The following is a 26,874-nucleotide window of genomic DNA, read 5'->3' on the forward strand; positions in this document are numbered from 1 at the left end:
CAGTTATTATTGTCAGATATGTTCATATTGGGTATTTCATCACTGACACCTGTATTAGTGACTTCGTTGATAAGGTCTTCAACATCAGTTCGGGCTATGTTATTACTGCTAAGATGATTTCCGTCGTTGTTGGCTCCATTGTTTGTACTCACATCTATGACGGGAGGTACAATAGGAGAGTCCGTAAAATTGATCAAGTCTAGTAACGATGGGGTTTCAAAATATGATGAGGGGGGATTTTCGTCACTATCGACGTCATTTAGATTGGGATTTTCATCCATCTGAGGGATAATTGATTCCTCATCTCTTGATCGATTTGGTCTAACAGGAGTGTTATTGGAGATATCCAAAATATCCAAAATTTCACGATGGTCTCCATTGGAATCATCTGTAAAATTTTGTAATTCGTTTGTATGTATTTCCACTCTGGATAGTGCGTCCGCGTTGGTGTTCAACTTTCCCTTTTTATAGATGATTTCATAATCGAACTCCTCTAGTTTGAGGCGCCATCTCACTAAGCGTGAGTTGGGTTCTTTGAGTGACATCAGCCATTGTAGAGGCTTGTGATCGGTGAAAATTTTGAACTTTCTGCCATACAAGTATGGTCTAAAATATTTAGTAGCCCACACAATTGCTAAGAGCTCCTTCTCGATAGTAGAGTGATTTTGTTCAGACTCATTGAGTGTTCTAGACGCATATGCGACTGGTTTGTCAGAACTAATTGGTCCTTGTGAAAGGACGGCTCCTAGGGCAAAGTTGCTTGCATCAGTCGTTAAATTGAATGGCTGTTCGAAGTTTGGGTATGTCAGGATTGGTTCATTGGTAAGCAATGTTTTGCAATGTTCAAAACATTGTATGAACTGAGAATTGTGGGCGATTTTTGCACCTTTCTTCAAGCACATTATGAGAGGTTTCGTCAATTTGGCGAAATCTTTTATAAATCTCCGGTAATACTCGAGAAGTCCTAAGAACGCTTTCATTTGTTTTGTTGTAGTTGGAATAGGAAATTTCTGTATAGCCGATATTTTGCTGGGGTTGGGTTTTATCCCATCGGTCGTTATGATGTGTCCCAGATAGGCGGTTTCTTTTTTGAGAAATTCTGATTTATCCATCTGAACTTTAAAGTTTGCTTTCTTCAAGCATTTAAATATTTTAGAGAGATTGTCTATGTGCTCCAGGAGCGATGTTGAGAACACGATAATATCATCTAGGTAAACTAGACAAATTTTGTTAACGTAATCTCTGAGGATGTTATCCATACAGCGCTGAAACGTTGCTGGACTGTTCTTGAGGCCCATTGGCATCCTCAGGTGCTCGTAGTGACCTCCTTCAACATTGAAGGCTGTCTTCTCAATGTCAGAGGGATTCATTTGAATCTGGTGAAAGCCAGATGCCAAATCAAGTGTTGTGAAGTACATAGACTTGCCTAGTTTATCCAAAACATCTGTGATGTTAGGAATTGGATACTTGTCATCGATCGTCTTCTCATTGAGTTTACGATAATCGATGACTATTCGCCATTTTTTCTTCCCAGATGCATCTTCCTTTTTGGGCACTATCCAAATAGGAGACGACCAAGGGGACTTGCTGGGTCGTATTATATTCTGGTCCAACATTTTACGAATTTGGGATTGAACTTCCTGTTTATGAATGAAAGGATAACGGTATGACTTCGTATAAACCGGAATTTCATCCTTAGTTTTTATTTCGTGTTTTATTTCAGTTGTCGCAGTTAATGGTTCACCTTCTCTGTAGAAGATGTCTGAAAATTGTCTACACAGTGTTAGTAATTGACGTTTCTCTTCAGAATTAAGGTGGTCTGTCCGTATTATATTTTGAATGTCACATTTAGGTACACCCTGTAAGTTTTCAGAGAAGTGAATTTCAAAGTTATTTTTCCAGTCATGTTCGCTCATGGTGGGGAACTCTGGAAGCTGATATGTATTATCATTTTTAAGGGATACGGTTTTAATCGGGTATAGCATGGTTAATTTGGTGTCGTTTTCCGTTGGATTTAAAATTTCAACAGATGCTTTTCCTTTGTATGCTACAGTTAACGTTTCCGGAATCAGGCATGACAAGATTTCTTGTTTGGGTATCATAATATAACCGTCTGGACAGTCAACAGGAATTTGTGCGGAAATTTTGGAATTTTTTGGAATAATTTTTTGGAACAAGAGAGTTGGGTTCGATGTAAAATATTTTATAGTTATGGTCGATTCAGGGGTTATTATTTTACTATTAATAAGATCTAATCGGCTTTTTAACAATTTCAAATTATCGATTCCCAATAGGCCATCGAATATATTGTGAAATTTATATAGGAAAAATTTTATTTTCTTATTTGTTTTTAGTTCTTCAAAAGCCGGAATTATGAGAGACGAATTATGATTTGAAGTATTGAAACAAGTCGATACCGAAAAAGGTTCCTCAAGAATAAAATCTTTGAAGTATCGATTAGCAATTACTGGATCTAAAAATGAACGTGTTGAACCTGTATCGATTAACAATTTTAGAGGAGGTTGTTTTATTTCAATGAAAGGGAGCTGCCTTTCTTCGATGTTATTTGTTTCAATAATTAAGTGTGGTCTTCTTGACCCTGGGCCTCTAGAAAATTTTCTGGATCAAAATTTTCTTCATCATATACGTATTCGTCTGGTTGATAACTAGCGTTATTTTCATCAATTTCGTCTGGGGTTGAATCAGAGTATTCGACGACAGGGACAGAACTTTGTTCAGTATGGAAGAGTTCTTCCGAAATGAAATTTCTATTCTGATTATTATTCTGGAAGGTGTTTGGACGAGTTTGTTGTCTGAGAGTTGTGCCATGTGATATGCCACTCATAGGGGTAGGTCGAATATTATTTGTATTTGGTCTGTTTGGAGGATTTTTCCAAACATTTTGAGGTCTCCCGAATACTTGAGAGTTCGTGAAAAATCTTTGAGGGGGCCGGTTGAACGGCCTTATAGGTATAGGTTGACTTGGAAATGTGGGGCGTTGTACATTGCCATTTGGCTGATGAAAATTTGATAAAAAAAAAGTAGGTCTCGGTGTATTGAAACTAGTGTGGGGTTGTTGATAAGTAAGATTTGGAGGTCGACTTTGTTGATTGTGATTAGGGCGAGAGTTGTTTACTTGAGGTTTTGGGAAGACGTTTCTTTGTAAATTCAAAATGTTCATTTCGTCATTGAGAATTGTCAAAGCATGTGGTAGTGTCTGAGAATTACGAGCCCTTACTCTCGTACCATATGGTTCTTTTAAACCTACCAGAAAAACGCGTAAAGTTTGACCAGTAAAAAGTTTTCTTTCACATTTTTTCTCAACTTCGGTGGTGGTATGTAAGTCGATATAGTTACAAATAGTGTTTAAAACATGAATACAATTTGAATAAAACTGCTGCGGGGTTTCATTCCCTTGTCTCATATGCATTGAAGTTTGATTGAGAGAATTTAGGTCTCTCTGATCTCCAAAATTTGATAATAATGTTTCTCGGATTTCTAACCAAGTTTTAGCATTATAAATATTTACTGCTTCTAGAGCCGCACCCGTGAGTTTTGAAAATATAGTGTTTACAATCAATAAATTTTGAGGTGCATTAGCATTGGTATTATCAAAATATATTGCTGATAGTTCTTCAACTGTTTTTATAAATCTAACCAGACCAGTTGGATTCCCGTCATATTCAGGGATGGTCCTCAAAAGATCAGAACTAATCATGGGAACAATCACAGCGTCAGGCATACTGAGAGCTGCAAGTCTATTTACTAATAAATCTATAGTAGAATCTATTTTGAAAAAATTCAAAATAAAATTTCAAAAATCACAAAAAAAAATTTTTTTGTTTACAATGCAAACTACTATAAATGTTAAATATTTGTATCGATATTGGAATTATTGATTTATTTTTATTGAATATTGGATAAGGAGGATGTTTATAGGAACTCTGAAGTTTCAGAGGTGTCTGACATACATAAATGAAGTGTACTTACAATAAAATCAAAAAACGCTTAGCCATCTGCATTTCAGCTATGGACTGTTACTCCTTTGAAGGCTTTTCGATTCCAACTTATTGTCTATGAACGTCGTTTCCACGATGGATGCGTACGTTCGCGATTTTGAACAAACAGTGAAAACTGAAGCGAACAATTTCACGATGAACCTTTTCACTTTCAAAATCCTACCGACTGCGCCACTTATGTTTTCCAAAAACCGAAAAGTCTTTTTAAAAAATTATTTTTTATTCAATACATAAAAATTATTAAAAACGATGTTTAACAGTACATGTATAAAATCAGACTGAATGCAAAAGGTCGTTTCCCGAGGCGATGCTCTCTGGCCGGCTATGCTGATAAGAAGCTTTCCTAGGAATTGTAGCTGAGTGTCAGCAGAATCCGGGGTCAGTGACAACGTAATTCGCTGGAGCTGCATAATGAGGAGGTGCACCATCCTGTTGAGAAACTATTTCGTTTTTGAATAAATTTATATCATCCGCAATTGCTCTATTGATGCACGGTATTATTCGATTCTCCAACATATCCAAATATTCATCACTAGTCGAATTATCATCGATTAAAGAAGGTCCTATGATGTGGTCACCTAAAATTCCTGTCCACACATTCAGTTTTTGAGGTCGTTGGGTATGAACTTGATGGTATAAGTGAGGATTCGTATCACTCTAATATCGACAATTTTGCCGATTCACCTCTCCATTCAAACTGAACGTACATTCATCCGAAAAACGAATTTTATACAAGAAATTTTGATGCAAGTTGATCCGTTCAGTGGGATTTTCAAAAAACTCGATATGTCTATTCATGAAGTAGTCTAATCTTTTATGAATGAAATTTGTACTCATGAAGGATCCTGAAAACATTTGTATGACTGATTCCTGATTCTTGAGATAACTAATTAAGAGATTGCAAATTTTCCATTAGTCCTACGTACCCTAATACTGCAGTACAAATAGCTTCATCGTTGACAACTCCTAAACGGTTATGATTTTTATTGTTAACAGATCCAGTTTCCATAAATTTGTTCAATAATTCCGAAACGTACATTTCTTCCTGGATGATTATAATTGAACTTACGGGCAGTAGCTCTAGCACTATTTCCATTCTGGTAGTACAAACTCACTATTTCAATCCGTTGTCGAAGCGTATAAACTATTGCTTCTCAAGAATTCACAAAAACAAAAACACTAAGTGTAACTTCACCTGGTAGGTAATCGTTATTAAAGAATGTGACGAATACAAAATGAAAAAAATATCGAATTCAAACTTAACTAGACAAAATGAGACTTTTTTGAAGTATACTTCACAAAAACACCTATGAAACGTAGGTAATAGATTGTACAAAGTTCATTCAGAGTGGTTCGTTTACAACTCAAATAATTTTTAGCTTCCAAACTATGAGCTTTTGACCAAAATGTATTCTACTTTGTTGAAATCTGTTCATCACGGAACATCTGATAGTTCAAAACAATTGATCTATTTAAAAATATGGTGATGCGATAGGGAAAAGTTAGATCAAATGTGAATATGTCAAAATGCGTCTCCCTATATACTATTGTTGGGGTGTTTTTTATTTTTCCTGAAAATCATTGTTCCAAAAGTTATTCAGGGTGGCCCGTTATTAATTCAAATAATTTGTAGCTCCCGAACCATAGGCTTCAGATCATATGTTTATACTTCATTGAAATATACTCATCATGAAGCATCTGATAATATGAAACAATATAGGGTGATCTCTGGAGGTGCGATAGAAGAAGCAACATCAAATGTGAATATGTCAAAATGTGTCGCCCTGTATACTATGGTTGACTTACTTTTTTATTTTTTCTGCAAATCATTGTATCAAAAGTTATTCAGGGTGGCTCATTTTGAATGGAATGTACTGTAAAAGTATATTTAAAAAACTCCTAAGAAAAGGATCATACTTGGGAACCCGCTTTGAAGAAAGATATGGTTAGTGGCAAAATTGGTACAGAATAATATCAGAGAATACCTAGTGCTACAGAACGAATCAGAAGTTAGTTAACAACATTGCTGTATTACATATTTCAAAACTATTTGGACATCTGTCAAAAGAGTTTGAAAATATACGAATCGAAAGAAGGAACTGCAAAACATTTTTTTCCAATTCTGAGAATAGAGACAGATTTTGACCTCCAAAACGTTAAGATGAGTTGATTGTACAATTTCTTAATTTTTTGTTTGATAGACAAATATGTTGAATACGACAATTTACTTATAGAAAAAACATTTTCCATTGTGAAAAATACTTTGGAGTCACACAGTAACTGTTTGCGTACTGGTAAAAAGCAGAAAAAGTATTCGAAAGAACTTATAAATTTAACAGCTATCGAATTTAAAAAAAAAATCAATTCGGCTTTACTGAAAATAAAGCACAAAAAGAGTATTTCATGAATTCATTGAGCATTTGGTGAATGCACCCGACGCGACTTACTGTTCCTCTATTTCTACAGAGCTTTCTATTGATTAGAGCATGAGCTATTATATTTATTTCAGAAAGAGGTGAAATAGAAGAAGCTTCGAAACTCCAAAAGTTGTACTTTAAAAATAGAAGCAAATGCCGTCAGGAGAAGATAAACCCCAAGTGAATTAGTAACCTTCAAACGTGTTCCCAAGGATCAATATCAGGACGTATACTAAAGATATAATAAAATATTTTCACGATTTGTCAACAAATCACGCCGTAGTGTGAGCAGATGACACGAATTCCATTTGATAATGAGGGATCAGGACATTAAAAGCCGAATAGAAAGAATCGAACGGTTGTTATTGAAATGAACCCTTGAGCCAAAAATAATCGTTCAACTCTCAATACATTCGATGGGATTCACAATGAGTACATTCACCAAGTATTCTGCTATTCAAGAAAATGTTGATAAAATGTATATGTTATCAGTTTTCCGTTAAACATCTGCCACCTCTCGATAAATGACAACCCTCAGAAATTCAAACTTGTCCTATCTGAATATTAACGAAGTCCGATTTTTAAACGAGCGATTCCTAGCACAAATACGCAGTGAACATCGATCATCTGACAGTTGGAATCAAACCAACGTTCACATATCGTTGATTGGATGAGTAGAATGAACTACTTTTGCTCACTAACCGGCTGCCATACTCGGAAAATCTGTTCTTGTGGGTCTAAGATATTAGGCCTAACCTAATAAACTTGCACGGACCCCTCTAATTGAATTTGTTAAAATATAAGTAGAATTATATTTATTTTGGATGTATATATGTACGCAAGAGGGCGCCACTGAATTAGTAGTTATATCAAATTTGGCAACTATGTAATATAGAAGAGAGTAGTCTTCTTCATGGAAATGTATGTAGTTGTAATTGTTGGATACTCGTTAATGAAGTTTTTGGTTACTCGCTAAGAAAATATTTCACTCCGTTCATGTATAGGGATTATAGTAATTAAATGATCGATCGTTAATGAAATCAAACTGTGACTCATTCGATCCTCTCAATTAACCTTTATATACTTATAATTTGTCAAAAGAAACAATAAACTGAGAGACAACTAGAAAACTATTATGAATTGATCTGGCGTTGGCGATACTGAAATCTGAAATAGAGCACAGGGTCTTTTGATGGAAAAGAATTTTGTTTTGCAAAAGAGAGTCGTTGGGATTTTATCCGATATAGATTGGAGATAGTCACATAAATATGGATACCAAAATCTTGGTGAACTTTCGTTTGCTACTCTATACATTTAGTTGAAAGCAAGCTCAAATTACTGCTCGTTCTAGGGAAACTAATGCCCAATATTAAATAGACAGTTTTTTATGGAAAAAAATTGCTATGCAGTAGATGAATTTCAACCATACCTGAACATTTGAAAGGCGAACAATTTTTTAATGTTATCATACACATTTTCTTATATATGTAACTTATATCTATGTGTGTGGTAATGTGTGTGAAAATATATGAATATTTTATATTTCATAGCCCAATTGAAAATTATTACAAAATTATTACGATATTTGCAAAATATTCGTGATATTAGTCAATCAAATTTTTGCCGTAATATCTCAACCTCATTAAAATGTTTGCCAGTAATTATTTCATCCAAAAATAATGTTATTGAGAGATTTGCTCACATCAAAAATTCAAAATGTGACTTTATCAATAAGGATTCGATAGATTCAAACACAAAAACGCCATAATGGAATTGCATAAAATTCAATCTATTGATGAAAAACTAGTCAGCAGTTGAAAAAAATTATAATATCCACTTCGAAGTGATTCATAAATTCATATCGATTTCAATTATAAAGTTTCCAGATAGACTCGACATTTACACACAGAATCAAACGTTGTTGGGTAAATCTTCATTTTCAACTACTGTATTATCAACCCTTTCGGAAAATGCAAGGAAGTTTCGTGCTGTGCTTCTGGGAGAACGTAAATGAACAAAGTTTCTAACATATTCCTTATCGTATACATATTTGTATTCATTATGAAACTCTAAATTGACGAGAATATATTTTGTACACGTCAGACTTCGATAATCATAAACAAAAGAAATAATTCTGTCTGGAGTAAGTAATGAAATAATGTAATTTTTTTTTGAGGTGTAAAGTTCTTATATCAAACAGAAACGAAAATGCGAATATCGTTTTGGAATTAGACGAGAATGAAGTTGAAATAGGCAGCTGATCCATTTGATACAAATGAAAATAAATCAACTAGAACTGGAAATAATTAGTTTGATATGAAAAAAGAAGACAACTAACTGTTTTTTGATACATTTCGAATTGAATGTTGATGGTATGTATGGCTACCCTGAGGTTTCAATTCGTCTTCTCCTCGGATAGTGACACACTTTTAGGGTTATGTGACTTGACCCCGAGGTCTCAATCTGCCTACTTATCAGGTCTCGTCACTGGTCTTCGTAAGAGTCTCAATCCGCTTACTACCCAAGCGAAGATTGCCCGTTCTTGGAAGTAGGTATATACATTTATAAAATTATTTTTCGTTCTGTGTTTTTTTGAAACCGAAGTTTTGCCAGGATCTCAGCTAGGATTCTCAAGTTATGTTATTTCTTCACATGAGTATTACCGTTCATATAAACGAGAAACATTGAAAAGTGTAAAAGTAATATTTTAATGATGGTTCTCTTGTGATCAGATGTTTTCCCTTTTAAATACCTTTGTACCCCTATCAAATTTCCTGAGTACTGGCATTGATCATTTCCGATATATTTCACAGAATTCTAAACGTGTTTACTAAATCCACTGGGATTAAGAAACCTGGTGTAGAAACCTACAGTATTGTTGAAATTCAAAATTGTATTACTTTAAAGCAGAAGTCCAATCGGAATGACTTTTATTGTATTGGGATCTGTCTTGATACCACAGAAAACTGGTCATTCAGGAAAATCTTTTTTTTTTCACGAAAGAAAAGACTCTGGAAGTAGATGAAAAACTAACATATTCGTAATGTGAGAAAAGAAGAAAATTAACAAAATTCCTATTGATACATAAGTTTGAGGGGTAATATATACCAGTGTATACTGGTATATATTACACTTTTCATTTTAGTAATTCAACATGTTATTTTTTTTCTTTTCAAAATATTATATTTTCCGTTATATAAAAAATAATGAAGTATACTACAACATCAAAACACACTCACCCTTCCCGAAATGTTATCCTCATAGTCATATAAAAGCGTCGTGTTTGAATTCAAAATAATTCAGATGGGCCATAATTGTGTTTCATTTTATTAATGCCATAAATTAAACACGAGTAAAAGCAATGTTGAGCTACCTTGCCGACGAATAAAGATGAAAATGGTATTCATTATATTACTTCAATACTCTGGGGAAATCAGGGTAAAACAAGGAATTTGGAAATGTCTTGATATAACAATTTTCATTTTGTCTATATTAATCTGAACATTGAAAGCAAGAGAGAGCATTTATGGAAATGCCGATGATGAATTGAATTTTAATGATACAATAAATGTTTTATGAAAAAACCTTTTTAGGTATTCTCACCATCGACAATTCAACAAAAAATTAAAATAATAATGGAGACTTCCATATAATAGATTTTTCTGAAGTATTTGATTTTTGACTATGAAATGCAGATAAGAATTTAATTGATACTCATCTCAAGGTTCTCGCTGAATCGTTTTCTTTCTGAATATTTTCGAATAAATCGATTTAGTGAGAAAAAACTGTATTATATTCATTTTTTTTCAATTCTGAAGACGGTGGCAGATTTTTGACCTTCAATACATTAACATAAGTATCGATGAAATTCTTAGCTCTTCTTTGTAGGTAAAATTACCAGAAACAACAACTACTGATAAGGGGAACATCCTTTAATCCCTTCTATACCTGGATAGATGTTTCCACTACAATTTTTTATTTTTGAAGGAAATGGCGGTGGAAAAACCCAAAAAGGTTAATGAAAAATATCATTTCGTTTCCAATTATGGATCTTGGATTCAGATAACTGGCAATACGAAATAAAAATGTTGGAAGTACTTTCTTTCGAAGAGAATTCATTTGATACCTAATAAATAACAGTCATTGATATGACTACTAATACTCGTAATAACCACCTATATCTTTTTTCAGTTTTCTAATCGAAAATAGCTGAACCAATTCTGCTAGGAGTGGATCAATACTGACTCGAAACTAAAATAATTGGTGTAAAATATAAATAAGTTAGCTATGTTTACATAGGCATGGCCAATTTGCCAACAAAACAGGCATTTATTGATGACTTTTTGAACAGAGTTGAGGAGAGATTGAATACGGAACACTGGATGTTGTTTCTTCCTGAGATCAATCGAGGATAGATCAATTTTGATAAAAACTATTGAAACAGACGATTTTCAAATGAACTGCCAAACAAGGTAGTTTACTATAAGGAGAGTCAAACTAGTAAACACAATAAGGATATACAAATATGCCAAAAAATGGAAATCGGGTTGTGAAGCAAGGCAACTTCTATAAAGCTCAAAGAATATACCAACAGTATCAACCAGACACAAGATATAAAGTACCAATAGAAATTCTGATTGAAAAGGTCCACATTGAAATTGATCTGTAATAACACAGATTATTGAGAAAACGATATGACATCCCTTTTTTAGATCTCAAGCAAGCATTAGATAGGATATAGCAAGGTTCTGACACAACATATAAAAAACCCCAGTATCCTAGGAAAACCTACAAAAAGAGTGGAACAAGATGATTCACTTACGTCATTATCTAATTATCAACAATAAGTACCGTCAAAATCAAAGCTCATTATTATATGATGTCGTTATGCCATTTCCGGCCAATTTTCTTCCACAAACTGAACGATAGCGCTGCCGAAACAGCTCGAAAAATCAACCTGACATTTTCCAATGATACTGTTAATGCGACTTTGGTTTGTGAAATATCGGAGATTTTAGCATCGAAGATGAGCCCCAAGAAGGTCAACCTACACTAGATTAGATTAGATTGTCGGGGAGCTAGCCCATGGCCTGATTTACTGCGACCTTTTCAGATCTATTGTGATGCTCCTTGGTTGTTAAAGCTCATTGTCTAGCTGAATATCTTTGATGAGACTCCATAGTCTTGTCATTGACCCCTTCATATAGCTGGCAGCCTCTGGTTTCTCTTTCCCGTATCTTGCGTGTCTCAGCCTTGCTATCGCTTCGCATTTACAGAGCACATGCAGTGCGATTTCTTCCTCTAGTTGACAGAACCTGTATTGTATTTTTTCTGTCAGACCCATGCTACTCATATGTTTCCTGAGTCAGCTATGTCCCGTAAGTAGACCCACCACTACCACTACACTAAGGTTATGGTTTAGCAGGTCTTTCGTGAATATGGGCGATGGTTTCTTTATGAACTCTTTCGCCTGCCTCATTCCTGGGAGCTTATTCCACCAATCTATCGATTCGGCTTGCATTCATGAATGTATGGATGTCTTTATACATGCTATCGCTACCCCGCAGAAGGGTTCTTGGTCGATCACAGCCTTGGATGCGCCTTCATGGGTTAGAACATTGGCTTCCTCATTGCCCTTGTGACCCTCATGGCCGGGTACCCAAGGTAGAGTGAACCTATTTTGGGTACTCAGCTCATTGAGCGCGCTCAGACAACTTCCTACCAGTCTTGAGAAGACTTGAAATGAGCTGCGCGCCTTAATTGCCTCCTGGTTGTCATAGAAAATGGTAATGTGACCTCCTGCCTAATCTACACTAACCCAGACTGGAGACTGGTTTTTTAAAACGAACCAGTCAATTAGCTCTAAAAGTAGGTGCTTCACGAATTCAACGGTTGATAAAGCTTTCACGTTTAGATATTTTTTTGTATTGGATCATCACATGTAATGAGAAGCAGATACTCTACGAAAACAGGAGTCTTTCAGGACGGTAGTTGCCACCCAGAGATCCTCACTTTTCTGGCCGGAGAAGAAATTGTTCTTCCGATAGTTATCACCTGAGTCTTGTCCGGGTTCACTCGGATCTTCCATTCGAGGTACCAGCGCTCGAGGTCGTCCATTGCACGTTGTATGTAGACGATCCCGATCTCCCAACCTATGGAAGATGAGAGGAGTGCTGTGTCATCGGCGTAGAGAGATATCTTCACTCGCTCGGACCTCGGGAGGTCACTATTGTAAAGAGAGTACAGCGTGGGAGAGAGCACAGCACCCTGTGGCACTCTAGAGAGGATCTCTCTGTTGTCAGAGACAGAGAGCCCTCTACTCTAACCTGAAATGTTCTGTCTTTCAGGAAAGACCAAATCTACCGAAACAGGCCCCGAGGCAGGTCGAACGCGACTAGCTTATGCAGAAGACCTTCGTGTCATACACGGTCGAAGGCCTTCGAGATGTTTAAAAGCACAACATGAACTTTACGACTTTTGTTCAGCTCTGCGATGGTATTTTCGACCAGTCTCAGTGCCTGTAGCTCAGTGGAGTGTTCTCTCTGATGCCAAATTGTTCGTCAGGCAGAACATTATGGTCCTCAACTTCTTCGTTGAGACTTTGCAAAACGACACTTTCAGCCAGCTTGGTTATTGAATCGACTCCTGGAGCTTTCTTGGCCTTTACGGCCCTGATATAACCCTTCCGCTACTCCACAGAAGCTGGGCGTATGTTATCGTCGTCATCTTCCCTAAGGATACGGTGAACCCGATCTTCGAGCAGAATATCGCGGTCTATGTCATCATTATCGTCAACGTTAAGTTGAAACTGGCGTTCCATCGTGTCGGCAAAGGCCAATGCTGTGTCGGCGGGGGACTATTAGAGTTGTTGAAAAACCCTCTATATATTGTAAAAGATACATCGAACTACATCAAAAGTTAAGTCACAATTCAAAACAGTCAATCGATATAAAATATAAAAAAAAAATTCTCATATCGTGAAATAAAAATGTTGATAGGTCAGGAAGAGAGTCATATGTTGTACTAACTCCACTCTCTGGCCTATAAGCACCTTCATTATTGCAGAATTCTATACGAGTTCCAAATATCTTTAAATTTTCACGAAACTGACATTAACATGTACATTTTGATTTCGATATGGCAAGAGTGGGATGTATTCTAAATTTTTCCAACACCCTTATTCGAAAGTCTAGTCGAAAACATATTGTGAATCTTTTTTCTTTTCTGAAAAAATCCCAAAATGAAATGGGTTCTCTAATCGACATATTTCCAAATTCCGTAATAATTTCCCTTACATCCCCGGACCATAATTCAAATATACTAATTACCTGTCATCCTCCTGCTCTTTATTTCGGGTAGAACAATAATCCTCACTGGAAGAACAGCCGCAATTAGATTCTCTTATTTCGTAAGCTGTATGATTCACGGGACTTTTTAGGACGCTCAGTACTAAATCCTGGGGGTAAGCAGGGGGTGGACTGTCGCTGCGATGAAAATCTTCTGTTGTCAGAATGGGCGTGAAATCCTCCCTTATGTACGAATGCCTGAAAGGAGGTGACAAGTGTCGGGAGACATCTAAAGACCGATTTTCTTTGAAGTGCGGTTTTCTGGAGATTCACGTCATGTTGATGCGAAAATCTATATTTTTAATGCTCACAGGAGAATAGTTGACAAAATGAAATTATTTCTAGAGATAGCAGCGGTTGATTCTTCGTCTGTCAGATATTAGAGTGGAAATTTCTTACACACTTCAGAACAAAAATCTAGCAACAAGATCGAAGAGAAAACATTACGAAAACGTAATACGACCATTTGCGAGTTTAGCTGCGAATTATACACTACTCAAAGTAGTCAAAGGATCACTTCTTTATGAGCTTGTCATTTTCGTAACAGCAAAAACTTATTAATTGTTATATTATTTTGGAAGGCAATATAAATGGCTACCAAATCCATGCTAAATTATTGAATAATTTTTTTTGTGTATTGGATATAAGTGAGAAAATTAAAGAACTACCGAAATCAAAATTTAAACCCTTCAGTTATTGACATCAATAGAAAACAAAAAGTTGTTTTTGTATTGAAATCAATGGCTTCTCGGACAGAAATCATCCAAAGTAGTGCGTTGGTTTTGACAGCTTAGGGTGCTTTTTCCAAGTTGATCCTAGATATGTTCGATGGGATTCGGGTCCAGGCTGCAAGCGAGACACTAACGCACGATTCCTACAGCGGAGTACGGGCCCCATCTTGCATAAAGATGAAATTGTGCCCCCCTTCTTCTGCTCTCTGAAGTATATTTACATCCGAGAGTATAATTCGACCCCACACCATTATTGAACCACCTCGAAATGGGACTAAAACGTTCGTTCCTTCTTCTATATACTCTAGCCTGACCATCATTACCAAAAAAGTAAATTTAGACTCATTAGAAAGAAGTATTTAACGTCAATGCCTTAGCTGCCAACCTCTGTGTGTCCAAACAGATTGCATTATTTCTCTTTTGTGACGTTCTGTAAGCCGAGGTACCTGTACTAGTCTTCTAGTTCTCAATCCACTTTCCCGAAGTCGATTTCGCACAATCTGGTCGGATATTTGGATTGACAACTTGGAATCAAGCTCTTTTCCATTACTGTTTTGGTGTGTTTACAGATAGATAAGAATTATCTATACTAATCCAAAGCCAAGAGACAAAAACAACCGCTATCGTTTCCTATCAAATTTGTCCACTATCAAATGTCACATTATATATTCATCATAAAACTTATTCTTGTACACTTGTACACGATCATTACAAAGTTGTGATCCATAAAATTTTTGAGGAGTGTATTGAATTCGAAATTTGGACGTTATTATACATAACACATTACCCTGATTATCTAACATAATCTGATCATATCCATTAATTGCACATGAACCCCAAATCAGAAATCCCATATTAGGAATTTAAAAGACAGTTCTCTAATTTTGGTCAATATGGCAAAAATAGCACAGCTTGTACATTTTGTGCAGATTATCATTTGTATTATTATTTTGGTGCTGCAGGTTTTTCCGGGTATCAGTATTTGTAAATGAGAACTGGACAAAAGTCGAACTGAAACGTCATCCCTTTCAAAATCTAAAACTGTTGCTAGGCAACACATCATGGTATTAGGTACTGTAATGTTCGATTTGCCGGCCGCAAATAAGTAATAATAGGGGATCCCAAGAGGGGATTTCGGGATTTACTAAAGCGCGGCAGATTAATATACCGGGGGATACCTTGTACCCGGTTAAGTACCTCCACCAAATATGAGCCCCATATATAAGGCCGCCTGTGGGGGATAAAGGATCAGACTAGTAAAAAAAAAAATTGATCATCAGAAATTTTCGAGCGCGTCAGATTAAGGTAGAGTGAGTTAATTACCTGCTAAAAAGTGTATATTCCAGTAATCTGACAATTTGAGAGTGACGTAAAGAAAGGGGAGGACAGCAAAGTTGTAAAAAAATAACGTCATTTTGACATTCTCGAGCGTAGCTAATTGTTTTTATTTTGAAGGAAATAATTCAAGGATAACGAAAAATATATAAACTGACGATTTCCGCAAGCCGAAATAACAAAAATTCATCGATAAAGTTTAATGCGTGCAGCTGTGTGATACCTATATTTCCCTCTCCGAGTTTCTATTTCTCTATTCTCTATTCACTTTTTCTCTATCTATTACTCTCTCACACCGTCCCCACTCTGAATTCTGTTGCCATGACGCCATCACAGCTGATCATAGAGACTCGTTCGCGATGAAAATGAAGATGATGAATAATTAATCAATCAATTGATGGATGTAGCCGTTACTACGTGGTAGGAAATCATAATGAAGAAAAAAGAAATTGAAGTTTCTATGTTTTTTACCACTTTTATTTGTAACTAACGTTACTGCAGTTTCGTCCTATAAGGACATTTCCAAACTTATACAATATATAAGAACATTTTCAAACTTATACAATATATAAGTTTGAAAATGAATATTTTGTGTAAGTTTGAAATGTTCTTATATATTGTATAAGTTCGAAAATGTCCTCATAGGACGAAACTGCAGTAACGTTAGTTACAAATAAAAGTGGTAAAAAACATAGAAAGTTTCATTTCTCTTTTCTTCATTGATTAATCAAATGATTATAAAAAATTAATTTTTTTTGAGCATTTTTTAAAACTATTTTCTTATAAATACAAGTATTCCACTTAAAAAATACACTTATTTTTTTGTATGTTATTTCCTGAGCTTTTCAATTGATTGAGTTCAATGAAATGAAAAAAAATTTAAAAAAATATTGTTTTTGTCAGATTAAGCGAATCCTTCTAGATAATCAATATAATCGTCAGATTATGAGACAGCACGTCTAAAACATAAAGATGAACCATATATATCTTTATTTGACGCGCTTGAGTATTTCAAAATGGCGAATTATTTTTGCACATTATGATAATAGCCGGTCAGATTATTGAATGAAAGCTTTTTTTTGTTGCACTTAACACCCCCTTAAAAAATCTGACGCGCTCGATTAAATTTTTTTTCTTTTCACTTTTAACCCTTACGTACAACCACTCACATCATGCAAATGATCAGATTAACATACCAACATTATTAGAAATACGTAGGACATTGATGCTATCAATATCTGACGCGCTCGAGTTTGTCCATACAACAGTATTTTTTTACAAATTTAAAAATCTATAGCCGCTTCCCCCACCGATGAAAAGGTATATATTATATAACATTTTTTTCTTCTTATCATCTAAGCTTTGCAACCTAATATGTTTCAATGACGCTTGAGTAAATCCCCATTTTGCATCGTGGGATCCCCTGCTATAATGGGTAAGTTGATTCGCTGAACAGAATAAAATAGTCCGAACTGATGAAAGAATAAAATAAAATATACTTCCGAGTTTCAAGTCGGGTGGTTCGAGTGGGAAGCAAAAATATAATCCCGTGTTTAGAAAATTCTGAATTCAGCAGTAGATTACATCCGATCTGAAACTCGATTGGCAATCTATAAGTAGGTTATTATTTTCAATATATGTACAAATCTGGTTTTACGAAGGTGATTCTGATTCCTAAGGAGGTGGAGTGTTAATGGAAAGGAAACTGCGAATATCATTATTCGTATAATTGCTCATTTTAGATACTGGATGGTGAATACTAAGTTTGAGCTATTTGGGAAATTGTTGACTATATCAGCGTTCGACCTTAATTCTGTACATTCAATATTTTTTTTGATTCATCAAACCTGCATTCAATTACAATGAAGTTTTTGCTTGACCAGGGTGCTTTGATTTCTAATATACTTCCTATGAAAATATATTGTTGAATAATTCTGTTTTGTCCCAATTCGAGACAACTCACAGCATTACAAACACAACCACATCAGGAATATGAGCATTATTTGGTTCAATTAATGTGTTTGAAGTTATTCACATTTTTTGCGTTTTATTCTTTTACGCATGTTAACAATTTCGCTTCTATATTTTTTGTAAATGTCTTTTTATTAAGGACAAAACTGAAGCACTACAGGAAAATCCTTAAGCCGCTCTTAGAGTGGTGCCTGTGCACCGTTGTATTTCATTTGAATTGGAATTATTTTCAAAAATTGTTTATACTTGTTTTTAGCAATATTGACAGTTTTGTGATATAACAAAGTCAGTTGCCTACTGAGGTTTGAAAGATTTCCTGAGGGAGACAATATCGATTTGGAGGAAAACATTGAAGTGATAACCTATTGCTCGTGTCCTTCTTTCTTTCGGTTCAGCATCTAATAACTATTCCCCAAATCAACGAAAATCATCTCTTCTTTCCTCTTCAAAGCTCACAAAACCATGTTTTTGAGATTTAATCTTGAGAACTGATTCAAAAAATGCACCTGTGAAAATATATCAGTCCTAAAGGTGGATATTGAGAGTTTGTTAAAAAAAAAATTATTTTGTATAATTTCTGTATACATTTAAAAAAGGGTTATCGATGGCTACTTGCAGCAATCTCTGAGAAAGACAAAAATCTCCATCTAGAAAATACGATTTGGTTTGAAAACCTCCATTTCAAACAGTGTCAAATGCGTAGTGACTTTATTGTTTGGAATCAGTCGTATTCTTCTACTGTTTTTCACTTTCCCTCCTCTGTTGAAATCTAGTTACAGTTTTGCTGAAAGGGTACATATATCTAATTTCATAACCAACCAAGCTAATTGAAAATTACTTGGCAATACATATGGAATTGTTGGATGGTCTCATTGTTTGATGGATACATCACAACCTCTGACTATTGAGCCAGATATCAATAATGAAATTAGCGGCTGGAATTGAGTTGCTAATTTATTGAAGTCAATGTATTGATTAGACCCTTCAAATCGGAAATGACAACTCTATAATTCATTATGATCCACACATTTTCCAACTGTGATTCAGGTTGAATGAAGTATTCGAATATGTTTAATCGTTCAGGTAGAATAATGTTTTATGTGAAACCATTCGTGAATCTGATCAAAACATTCAACTTTGGAAAAAAAATATTGACACTGGAGAGAACACTTTCAATTTGAAGTGACTTTGAAATATCATCAAGGGCAATTTCAGATGCATAGAAACCCTGATATATTTGTTTCAAGGTGGTTGACAATAATTTATGGTGCTTTTTATTAGTACTTCCATTGTCTAATATGATATAAACTGATTTGAAATCCCTGAAAGAACCTGTGAAAAATTAAAAAACTGAATTTACAATGAAAGAAAATATAAGTAACAACCAAAACACCAAAAAATTTGAACTATTAATACGAGATGAAAAGTAAAAAATTATTAACAAGACTCATCAACATAACATCAAGTGGCCTCAAGCTGAAATCATCCACAAGGAGGAACACTGATTTAGGAGAAAATTCAAAGAAGCCGCATTACGGTGTCCAACAACACGTTTAGCTAAGCTAGCGTAGAGATACGCAACATATGGAAACCTCTAATCAAGCGGAACACGACCAACTCCCGCCATACGGTCAGTTTCCGCTAAAACCAATGAAGCGGAAAGAGGGAAGAGGGGATAGGTGACCTATAAATAGTTAGTTAGTTAGACAGTTAGATAGGAATAAGTCCAGTTATCACCCGAAGATGATTGTGAATACTAACAATCGAAACGTCATGAAATAACTTGGTTTGGAATCTTTTAATTTTCATTTCTTGTTTATAATTTTTAATTTTCAGCTCATAATAATAGTTCAATTTTTAATTGTTGCTTGTATTTTATTCCATTGTAATTTCAGTTTTTTTTTTGCCAAATGTAATTTTTTACAGATTCTTTCAGGGATTTCCAATCACTTTATATCATATTAGACAATGGAAGTTCGAACTAATGAAATGAACCCTGATATAGTCACTGATTCGCTTTTGTTTTGTTCAAAATTATTTAATTATTCAAAGAAATTAACACAACATTTTACGCATATTTGTAGTTCGTGTATGAGTCGAATTCTGCAACATTGCAGAATTTGAAGCTGCTTCACCACGAATGTGGTAGACGGTAATTGCTGAACCCAACACTGAATAAAATTGGCAAAATTGAAAAGGCGCTTTTACGCTATATGCAGAAGTTCTGCATACTAAATTAGGCAATCACCGTCAACAAACAATGAAAAAATGTAGTAGGGTTGACTGCTGGAACCTGGTGAACGTACGCATTTTGTTTTTTGTTTCGATATTTCCAATTAGTCATATCTGCAATGTTAAATTTTCCTATTGAATCTAGTTCCCTATTTCCTTTTGATTTCACAATAATTTCATTGTTTTTATGATCCGGTTTTTCAATTATCGTTTCTTGGTTGGTATTTTATCTACAGTAATAACGATAAGAGTATCATAATGGATTACGAACTTTATGGCATTTCTTACTATACCCTTGATATTCATACATCTGAATTTTATTTTTGAATGAAAATTTTGCAGGTGATACGATAGAAATTCGTTTGTTTTTATTGCTTACAAAAAAACCACCAGAAAGTGAGTAGAGCAAATAATCGATGTTCTGTCATAAATTTCCATAAAGGATTAATAGTTAAAACTTATCTCGTGAGGAATTTGAGTTAATTCTGAACTGAATCCATAGTACAACGATTGTTTCAGTTTTGAGAACAATTACTTTAGTTTCACTTATGCACGACCCCCTAAAATTACAAATAATCGTTTAGACCTCTAATTCATGAACCACGTTAACATCAATATCAAGTTATGTCCAGATGTAAATATCAAGATATCAGTCTGCAATTTCCAAATAGAATCACTTGGTATACGCTCAGCTCCTTTGTGAATGGAATGCCGACCTTTATTGGATCTCTTTGTGAAGAGTGCCGTAGGTCGAGAGTGTTCGACAAAATATTTTACATAGGAAAGGAATTCAACTGAAATGCATCAATAAAAAATCAGTCGGTAAAGTTTTTTTCTAAGATTTCAAGTTTTCTTCAGAGATCGACTTAGTAGACTTTCAAATTCCTGTTTAGGTTGGATTCCGGGATTTGCCGTGATCTTCTTTGTTTATAATCTCCAGACGTTCCAACTGCAACTCTGTAGTTGCTGTTGAAACGTTTGAAGATTATAACCAAAGAACACCACGGATAAAACCGAAAACCAACCAAAAAATTTACGCCAGCCGAAAAAGCCTACAGTCCTATATGAATATAACCATCATTTTGAATTATAAGAAAGTTACACTGAAGGAAACAAACATATTTTTGAACTAAAAAGGGTTTGCAGGTGACGCCCATGTCGAAAAGCTCTTATGAAGCAACTTTTACAATAAGCAATTACAATGAGCAACAACTTGTCTTGTTTCATATCAATGGTGTCGAGGTACTATACAGGATTGGCTTTTTTCAATGCTCAGCATTTGAGTCCACCAAAAATAATGTCAAGAACTTGTTCATACATAATATTTAACAGAAAAATTATATTCGAAATTATGCTGATAACAATATTCACTGTTAAGTAGAGCTGAGCTCTCAGTATTTGTTGTTCCACAGTGAAGCTGTGGTAGTACATGTACAGAGTGGCCAAATTGGACACTTTTAAATAGAAACTTCAGTTTTCAAAGTAGATAGATGAAAACTGATGGCCGTATCTTGGAATTAAATTTTATGACAAACTCAATGGTGAAATCCGCATATCGATAGCTATTATCGTTTCTGAATTGCAGCATGTTTTTCGAAAATGTGAATTTTCGAAAAGTTGCTGTAACTTTTTTTCAGAAAAATTCAGAATTTTTTCATTTCTATGAAAACATTTCCGGAACACTTTTCTGCGTAGGATTCAATGGTATGAAAAACAAATTTTATTCAAATGAGATATCTGATGATGAGTACTGATGGAAAATTATTTGTTTTTAATGATAAACCCTATATATTCCTGTATATTTCAATAAAACATAAAATCACCTTTCGAAAATGTAGTACACTTATGTAATCTTTCATCTTTCAGTCATCTTTAAAATACATTGTTTTTAGGTTTTTCCATGTAGACTATGAAACGCAACACTTTGATTGAGTAGTAGGCTTTGGACGATGCGACGATAAGACAGAATGCGCATCTTCACTGGTAGCTGTAAAATTCTGATTTGAGCAGTATAAACACTCTTCAATTGGTGGTTTTTGTTCAATTTTCAGACACATCTGCAATGAAGTATGACAATAATGAAAAATGGGATATGATAGTCTGTTTTATACAAACTGGGAAAAATGCAAAAGCAGCAAGCACTTTGTATCACGAGAGGTATCCAGAGAGAAGACAACCTTTCAGAGACATTTTCGCAAGATTGCAATTGATGGTGGTCAATTTGAAAATAAAATGACAAAATTATATGAATCAAATAGGTATAAGGAGTTGGAAGAAATGGCCGTTTAAAGAGCTGTTGAAAATAATCCCAAAACGTCAACGTGAAATTTGAAAATATCCCTATATCTCGGAGTACCACAAGGTTCAGTCTTGAACCTGTACTACTTCGAGTATATATAGATAGAGTTGACGAATCTGTTTCTGATGGAAAGTGCGTGAAATTTGCTGATGACGTTGGGATGATTATAACAGGCTCCGATCAAACGAGTATTCAACAGAAATGTGAGCAAACAATAAGATCTTCGAGCTGGTGGTTTTCTAGTAACTCGCTTGCAAACAAATTCTTGACCCACTATATATTGATGTAGATAACCAACTGCTTCCATTGTCGGAAAGTATGAAGTTTTTGGGTGTTGAGATTGACAAAAACCTTAATTTTAAATCACATTATGATGGACTCATACCAAAATTGCATTCTTTAGCATTCAAGCTATGAGATCTCAGCTATATTCTCTGAAGTGGAGTCGAGGTTGCGCTATGGTGTCCGTTTCTGGGGTTGGTCAACTAACGCAAATGAATTTTTTTTTTGTGTAAACATTTTTTTAAGAAATTAGAAATATTAACTTTACCCTGCTTGTACATAATGGAAATTTGTGTCTACGTTTTTCAAAATGAAAGTCAATTTCCGTTAATAGGCTCTACTCATACAATAACACTATGCAAAAAAAATATATCAAGTTCCGCTAGCTCGAGGGCGAGGGTGCTAATGTTGCAGGTCCTCGTTTATTTAATATTTTACCAAGTGAAATGAAACAAAACAAAACATTAGAGACGTTTGAAACGAAAATAAAACCTTTTTCAGTTTCAAATTCGTATTACAGCGTTAATGATTATTTAACGTAAGTGTATGTGTGACGTGTCCATGCGTTTTTGTGTGTGCTTCTAGTTTCAGTGTAGTTAGTAGTTTGTAATTTACCTTTGTAATTTAGCTTATACTGTCTATTCGTAATACACAATAATAAAATCTCTGTATTTCAAAGATGACTCTAGCAAAACATCAAGTGTGCTACATTTTGGAAAAGGTAATTTTACGCAGGAATATTCAGTCTCTCATCAGGGTCTCATAAAAAAAAATAGTTTTTCATCAATAACTATTGATATCTTATTTGGAAAAATAAGTTTTTCACATCTTTGAATTCTATGTAAAAAAGTGCTCTGGAAATGTTTTTATGGAAACAAGAAATTTTCGACAGGAAAAAAGTTACAGCAACTTTTCGAAAATCCACATTTTCGAAAAACATGCTGTAGCTCAGAAACGATAATAGATATTGATATGCGGTTTTTTCCATTAAGTTTGTCACAAAATTTTACTCAGACACAGCCATCAGTTTCCATGTATCTAGTTTGAAAACAGATGTCTCCCTTTTAAAGTGTCCAATTTGGAAATCACGGAAGTTCGGCAAGTTGAGCACGTCCCATAAAAGTATTTATAGAAGAGAAACATCTTATCCAAAATTCCTCAGATGATCTGAATTTCCATGATTATTTATAGTACATCTTCAATCAGATGAATAGTTGTTTTATGATGGAACAACCTCAGAACAGCAGAGATCTTTATAAGTGACCAATGTTCAAAGATGGTTCTATTTTGTATGGGTACAGCTGTCTGGTTCAAATTAGTGTTCCAAATGTACCGATGTACAGCTAGCCGACTGAGTCATGGCCGATGGGAGGAATCAAATCTGCGTAAATTTGGGCCGGTGTATGAGAAATAAAGTATTAGAAAAGAAAAAAAAGGATAGAAACTTTTGTTTGCAATTATATGTTTACGGCTCGAATAATCTAGACTGATAACAGATTTCTACCCATCTACTGCACATCTTGAGGGACGTGCTTTCTCACCGGCCATGACTCAGTCCGGCAGCTGCATGATATAAAAGCTGACTTCCGAAAAATCAACCAATGAAGTTAGATGTGTGACGAAGTTTGTCACGTCTTTCTCCTTCTCAATCTATCATTCCTTTTATATATTTTTTGAGATGTGAAACGTCTGTAGCATCGAAGAAAAAGTGTGAGACATAACGAATCTCTACTGGATGTCATGTTTTAATGTTGATCTTTTATTGATAACAATATTTGAGAAAGCGAAAAAAAAAACAATAAACAGGAATTTAAAAAAAGTTGTCAATACGTATTTCAATTACTAAATCATTGTGACTCACCACAGAAGTCTGTCTCATTGCTAATACTGTATTTCGAAACATCCTTCAAAGGAACACGCAGGGTACATCAGAAATGTTTACCAAACTTTTCGGAGGTTTGAAAATGAATCAACAACTGCCATTTCAATAATTTTAGAAAATCTCCAGAACCGCAAACCTTCAACAGAATAAACAACTCACCTCCTGTAAGCTCCTTCGTTGTGATAGGTCGCCTCCTCCCTGATCCCGGATGGCCTTCTCGAATCTGTCGGATGACTGATGGGCACAAGACTAAGCTTCCTCGATGTCCGATACAGGTTCTCTTGCTCGCTTCGATTCATATCGCGGAACATCACTAAAGAAAGCATTGGCGAATTGGCCAAACGGCCCAACTAGCCTCTTTCATTTTCTCCGGCTCATAGTCTCGCGGACGAAAGCGATTTTCGTGTTTTTTGCGTATGGTTTCGAGTTATTGAGCTCGGTTTTCGGTCTGGTGGAGGTATTCGAATGAGTGATTGATTGTTGCTTTCACGGTAAGAGATGGAAATCTGCAAGACTCACGAATGTGATGAATAATATGGAAGGATTTCTATAACGTCTCTGAGAATTTTCGTATTCCATAGACTAGATGAATTCAAGTTATTGAAAAAAAACTTTCATGGTAAACGTTTTCATAACTTTTGAGTTTGATTCGAACATTTTCTTATTTCAAGTGATTCTAAGGTAAAACTTTCAACTAAAACATGAGTCCAGATATCATTTTCACTTTTCATTCAAATAGTTGAACCGGGCTGTTTCGAGTCACTGTATGAACAAAAATTAATACAATTGGAAATTATATATTTATATATATCTTCTTTATTTGCAGAGGTATTAGAAACGTGATCAAAGTTTTCCATAGGAAATTTCAATGAGCTTTCAAAATATGTTCATTGAAACTTTGAATGATCTGTATATTTCATTTAGAGACGTAACCCATACTCAGTACAGAGAAACAAGGCTCACTACGATGAAAAGAATAACTATTCATCTTGCAGAAATGAAGTATTGCAGTTTCGATGTGTGTTAGAATCGTTTCTTTCATATTCATTACACATTCAAAAATCCAAGTTCTACTGAAAATGTGCTGATACCTAAAAAAGTTTTTGCTACGTCTATCTCCTGATAATGCCTAGTTGATTGGTAAAAAGCGTGTCGAGAAGAGTGATACAATTCTGGTGTTTGGCAGCAGTGCTCGTTTTGGGAATTCAGTTATACTCTTCACTCTAAGCTATGATGTCTTGTGAAAGACCATTAGTGAAACATAAAACTCAAAACAGTTGAATGAGGTGTTTTTAATTTCAAACAGTTCGAATTTTATGATAATAATAATAATAATAGGATCTCCATCAGTCCTTGAGGGTGATAAAAGTGTACACGCATGCTATCGGTATGAAATTCGGGATAGACAAATGTGCAATGGTCCACTTCAAAAGAGGACGATGCGAGGACTACGGAGAGGATGTGCAGCTCGTAGATGGAAGCATCCTACACTATCTGGATGCCGGAGAGACGTATACTCACCTCGGGGTGGAACAACGCCACTCACAAGAGGTAACAGCAGTGAAGAACTCTCTCCGTGGCAAGTAACAGCGCAAACTTCGACAGATCTGGTCATCGGATCTGTCGGGAAAGAACAAAGTTGCTGCAACAAATATGCTTGCCGTTCCAATCTTACTCTACTCGTTTGGAGTAGTGAAATGGACTCGGGAGGAGCTGTATCAACTCGACGTAAAGACCCGAAAAATTATGCATCTCTATAAGAGTTTGCATCATAAATCGTCCATTCCACGGTTGTACTTTCCCTGACAACAGGGAGGCCGAGGATTTTTGAGTTTGGAGTGTCTATATGACAGAATGGTACTGGATACAGCCTGTGAAGTCTTCAGGAGTTCGGATCCCCTTCTCTGCATGATCCGTGATCATGAGAGAGCAGGAATTGGAGTATTTCTCCTTAGGGCAGCTGCCCGAGCAGCTGATGAACTCAGTATAGTTTTCGACTCTGAACGAGGTGACCACAACTCTGTTACCGAGTTGAAACCCGTTCAGCAAAAAGCTCAGATAAAATCCGCAGAGATCACCTTACTTCTGCGGAGACACAAGGGTAAGCCAAAGCATGGGGTCTTCTTCAATAACATTGGAGACCTTGGCTTATCAAAGCGCCTGACGTTCGCTTTTCTCAGGTCGAGTGGGTTGAAGTCGGAAACTGAGGGGTCCATCATGGCTTGTCAGGATGGTGTCTTCTACACCTTAGTCTACCGCAGACGCGTGATAAGTATAGAGGTTCCTGACCCTAATGCACTTGCTATCAGCATGTCTTGCACGAGAAGTGCCGAATTTATTGGAACTATCCGTTCCCCACC

The 26,874-nt window shown here is 35.4% G+C and overlaps 1 protein-coding gene across 2 annotated transcripts in view; it reads right to left on the bottom strand.

Moving 5' to 3' along the window:
- LOC111505605 (KCNQ potassium channel) overlaps nt 1–26,025 on the bottom strand; it is a 204,561-nt gene extending 178,536 nt beyond the window's left edge. The window contains exons 1-2 of one of the 2 annotated variants that reach the window (XM_074183370.1): nt 24,674–26,025; nt 13,765–13,980 (exon numbers count right to left, since the gene is read on the bottom strand). In XM_074183370.1, the coding sequence (XP_074039471.1) occupies nt 13,765–13,980; nt 24,674–24,840 (383 nt within the window). In that variant the 5' untranslated portion in view covers nt 24,841–26,025. The remainder of the gene's footprint in view (nt 1–13,764; nt 13,981–24,673) is intronic. The other variant, XM_023160448.2, reaches the window with a different exon arrangement.
- Nucleotides 26,026–26,874: the final 849 nt, after the last annotated feature.

Source organism: Leptinotarsa decemlineata, unplaced genomic scaffold (genome assembly GCF_025532065.1).
Source record: "Leptinotarsa decemlineata unplaced genomic scaffold, Ldec_3_MD MMD2_tig00026336_RagTag_RagTag, whole genome shotgun sequence".
Lineage (NCBI taxonomy): Eukaryota > Metazoa > Arthropoda > Insecta > Coleoptera > Chrysomelidae > Leptinotarsa > Leptinotarsa decemlineata.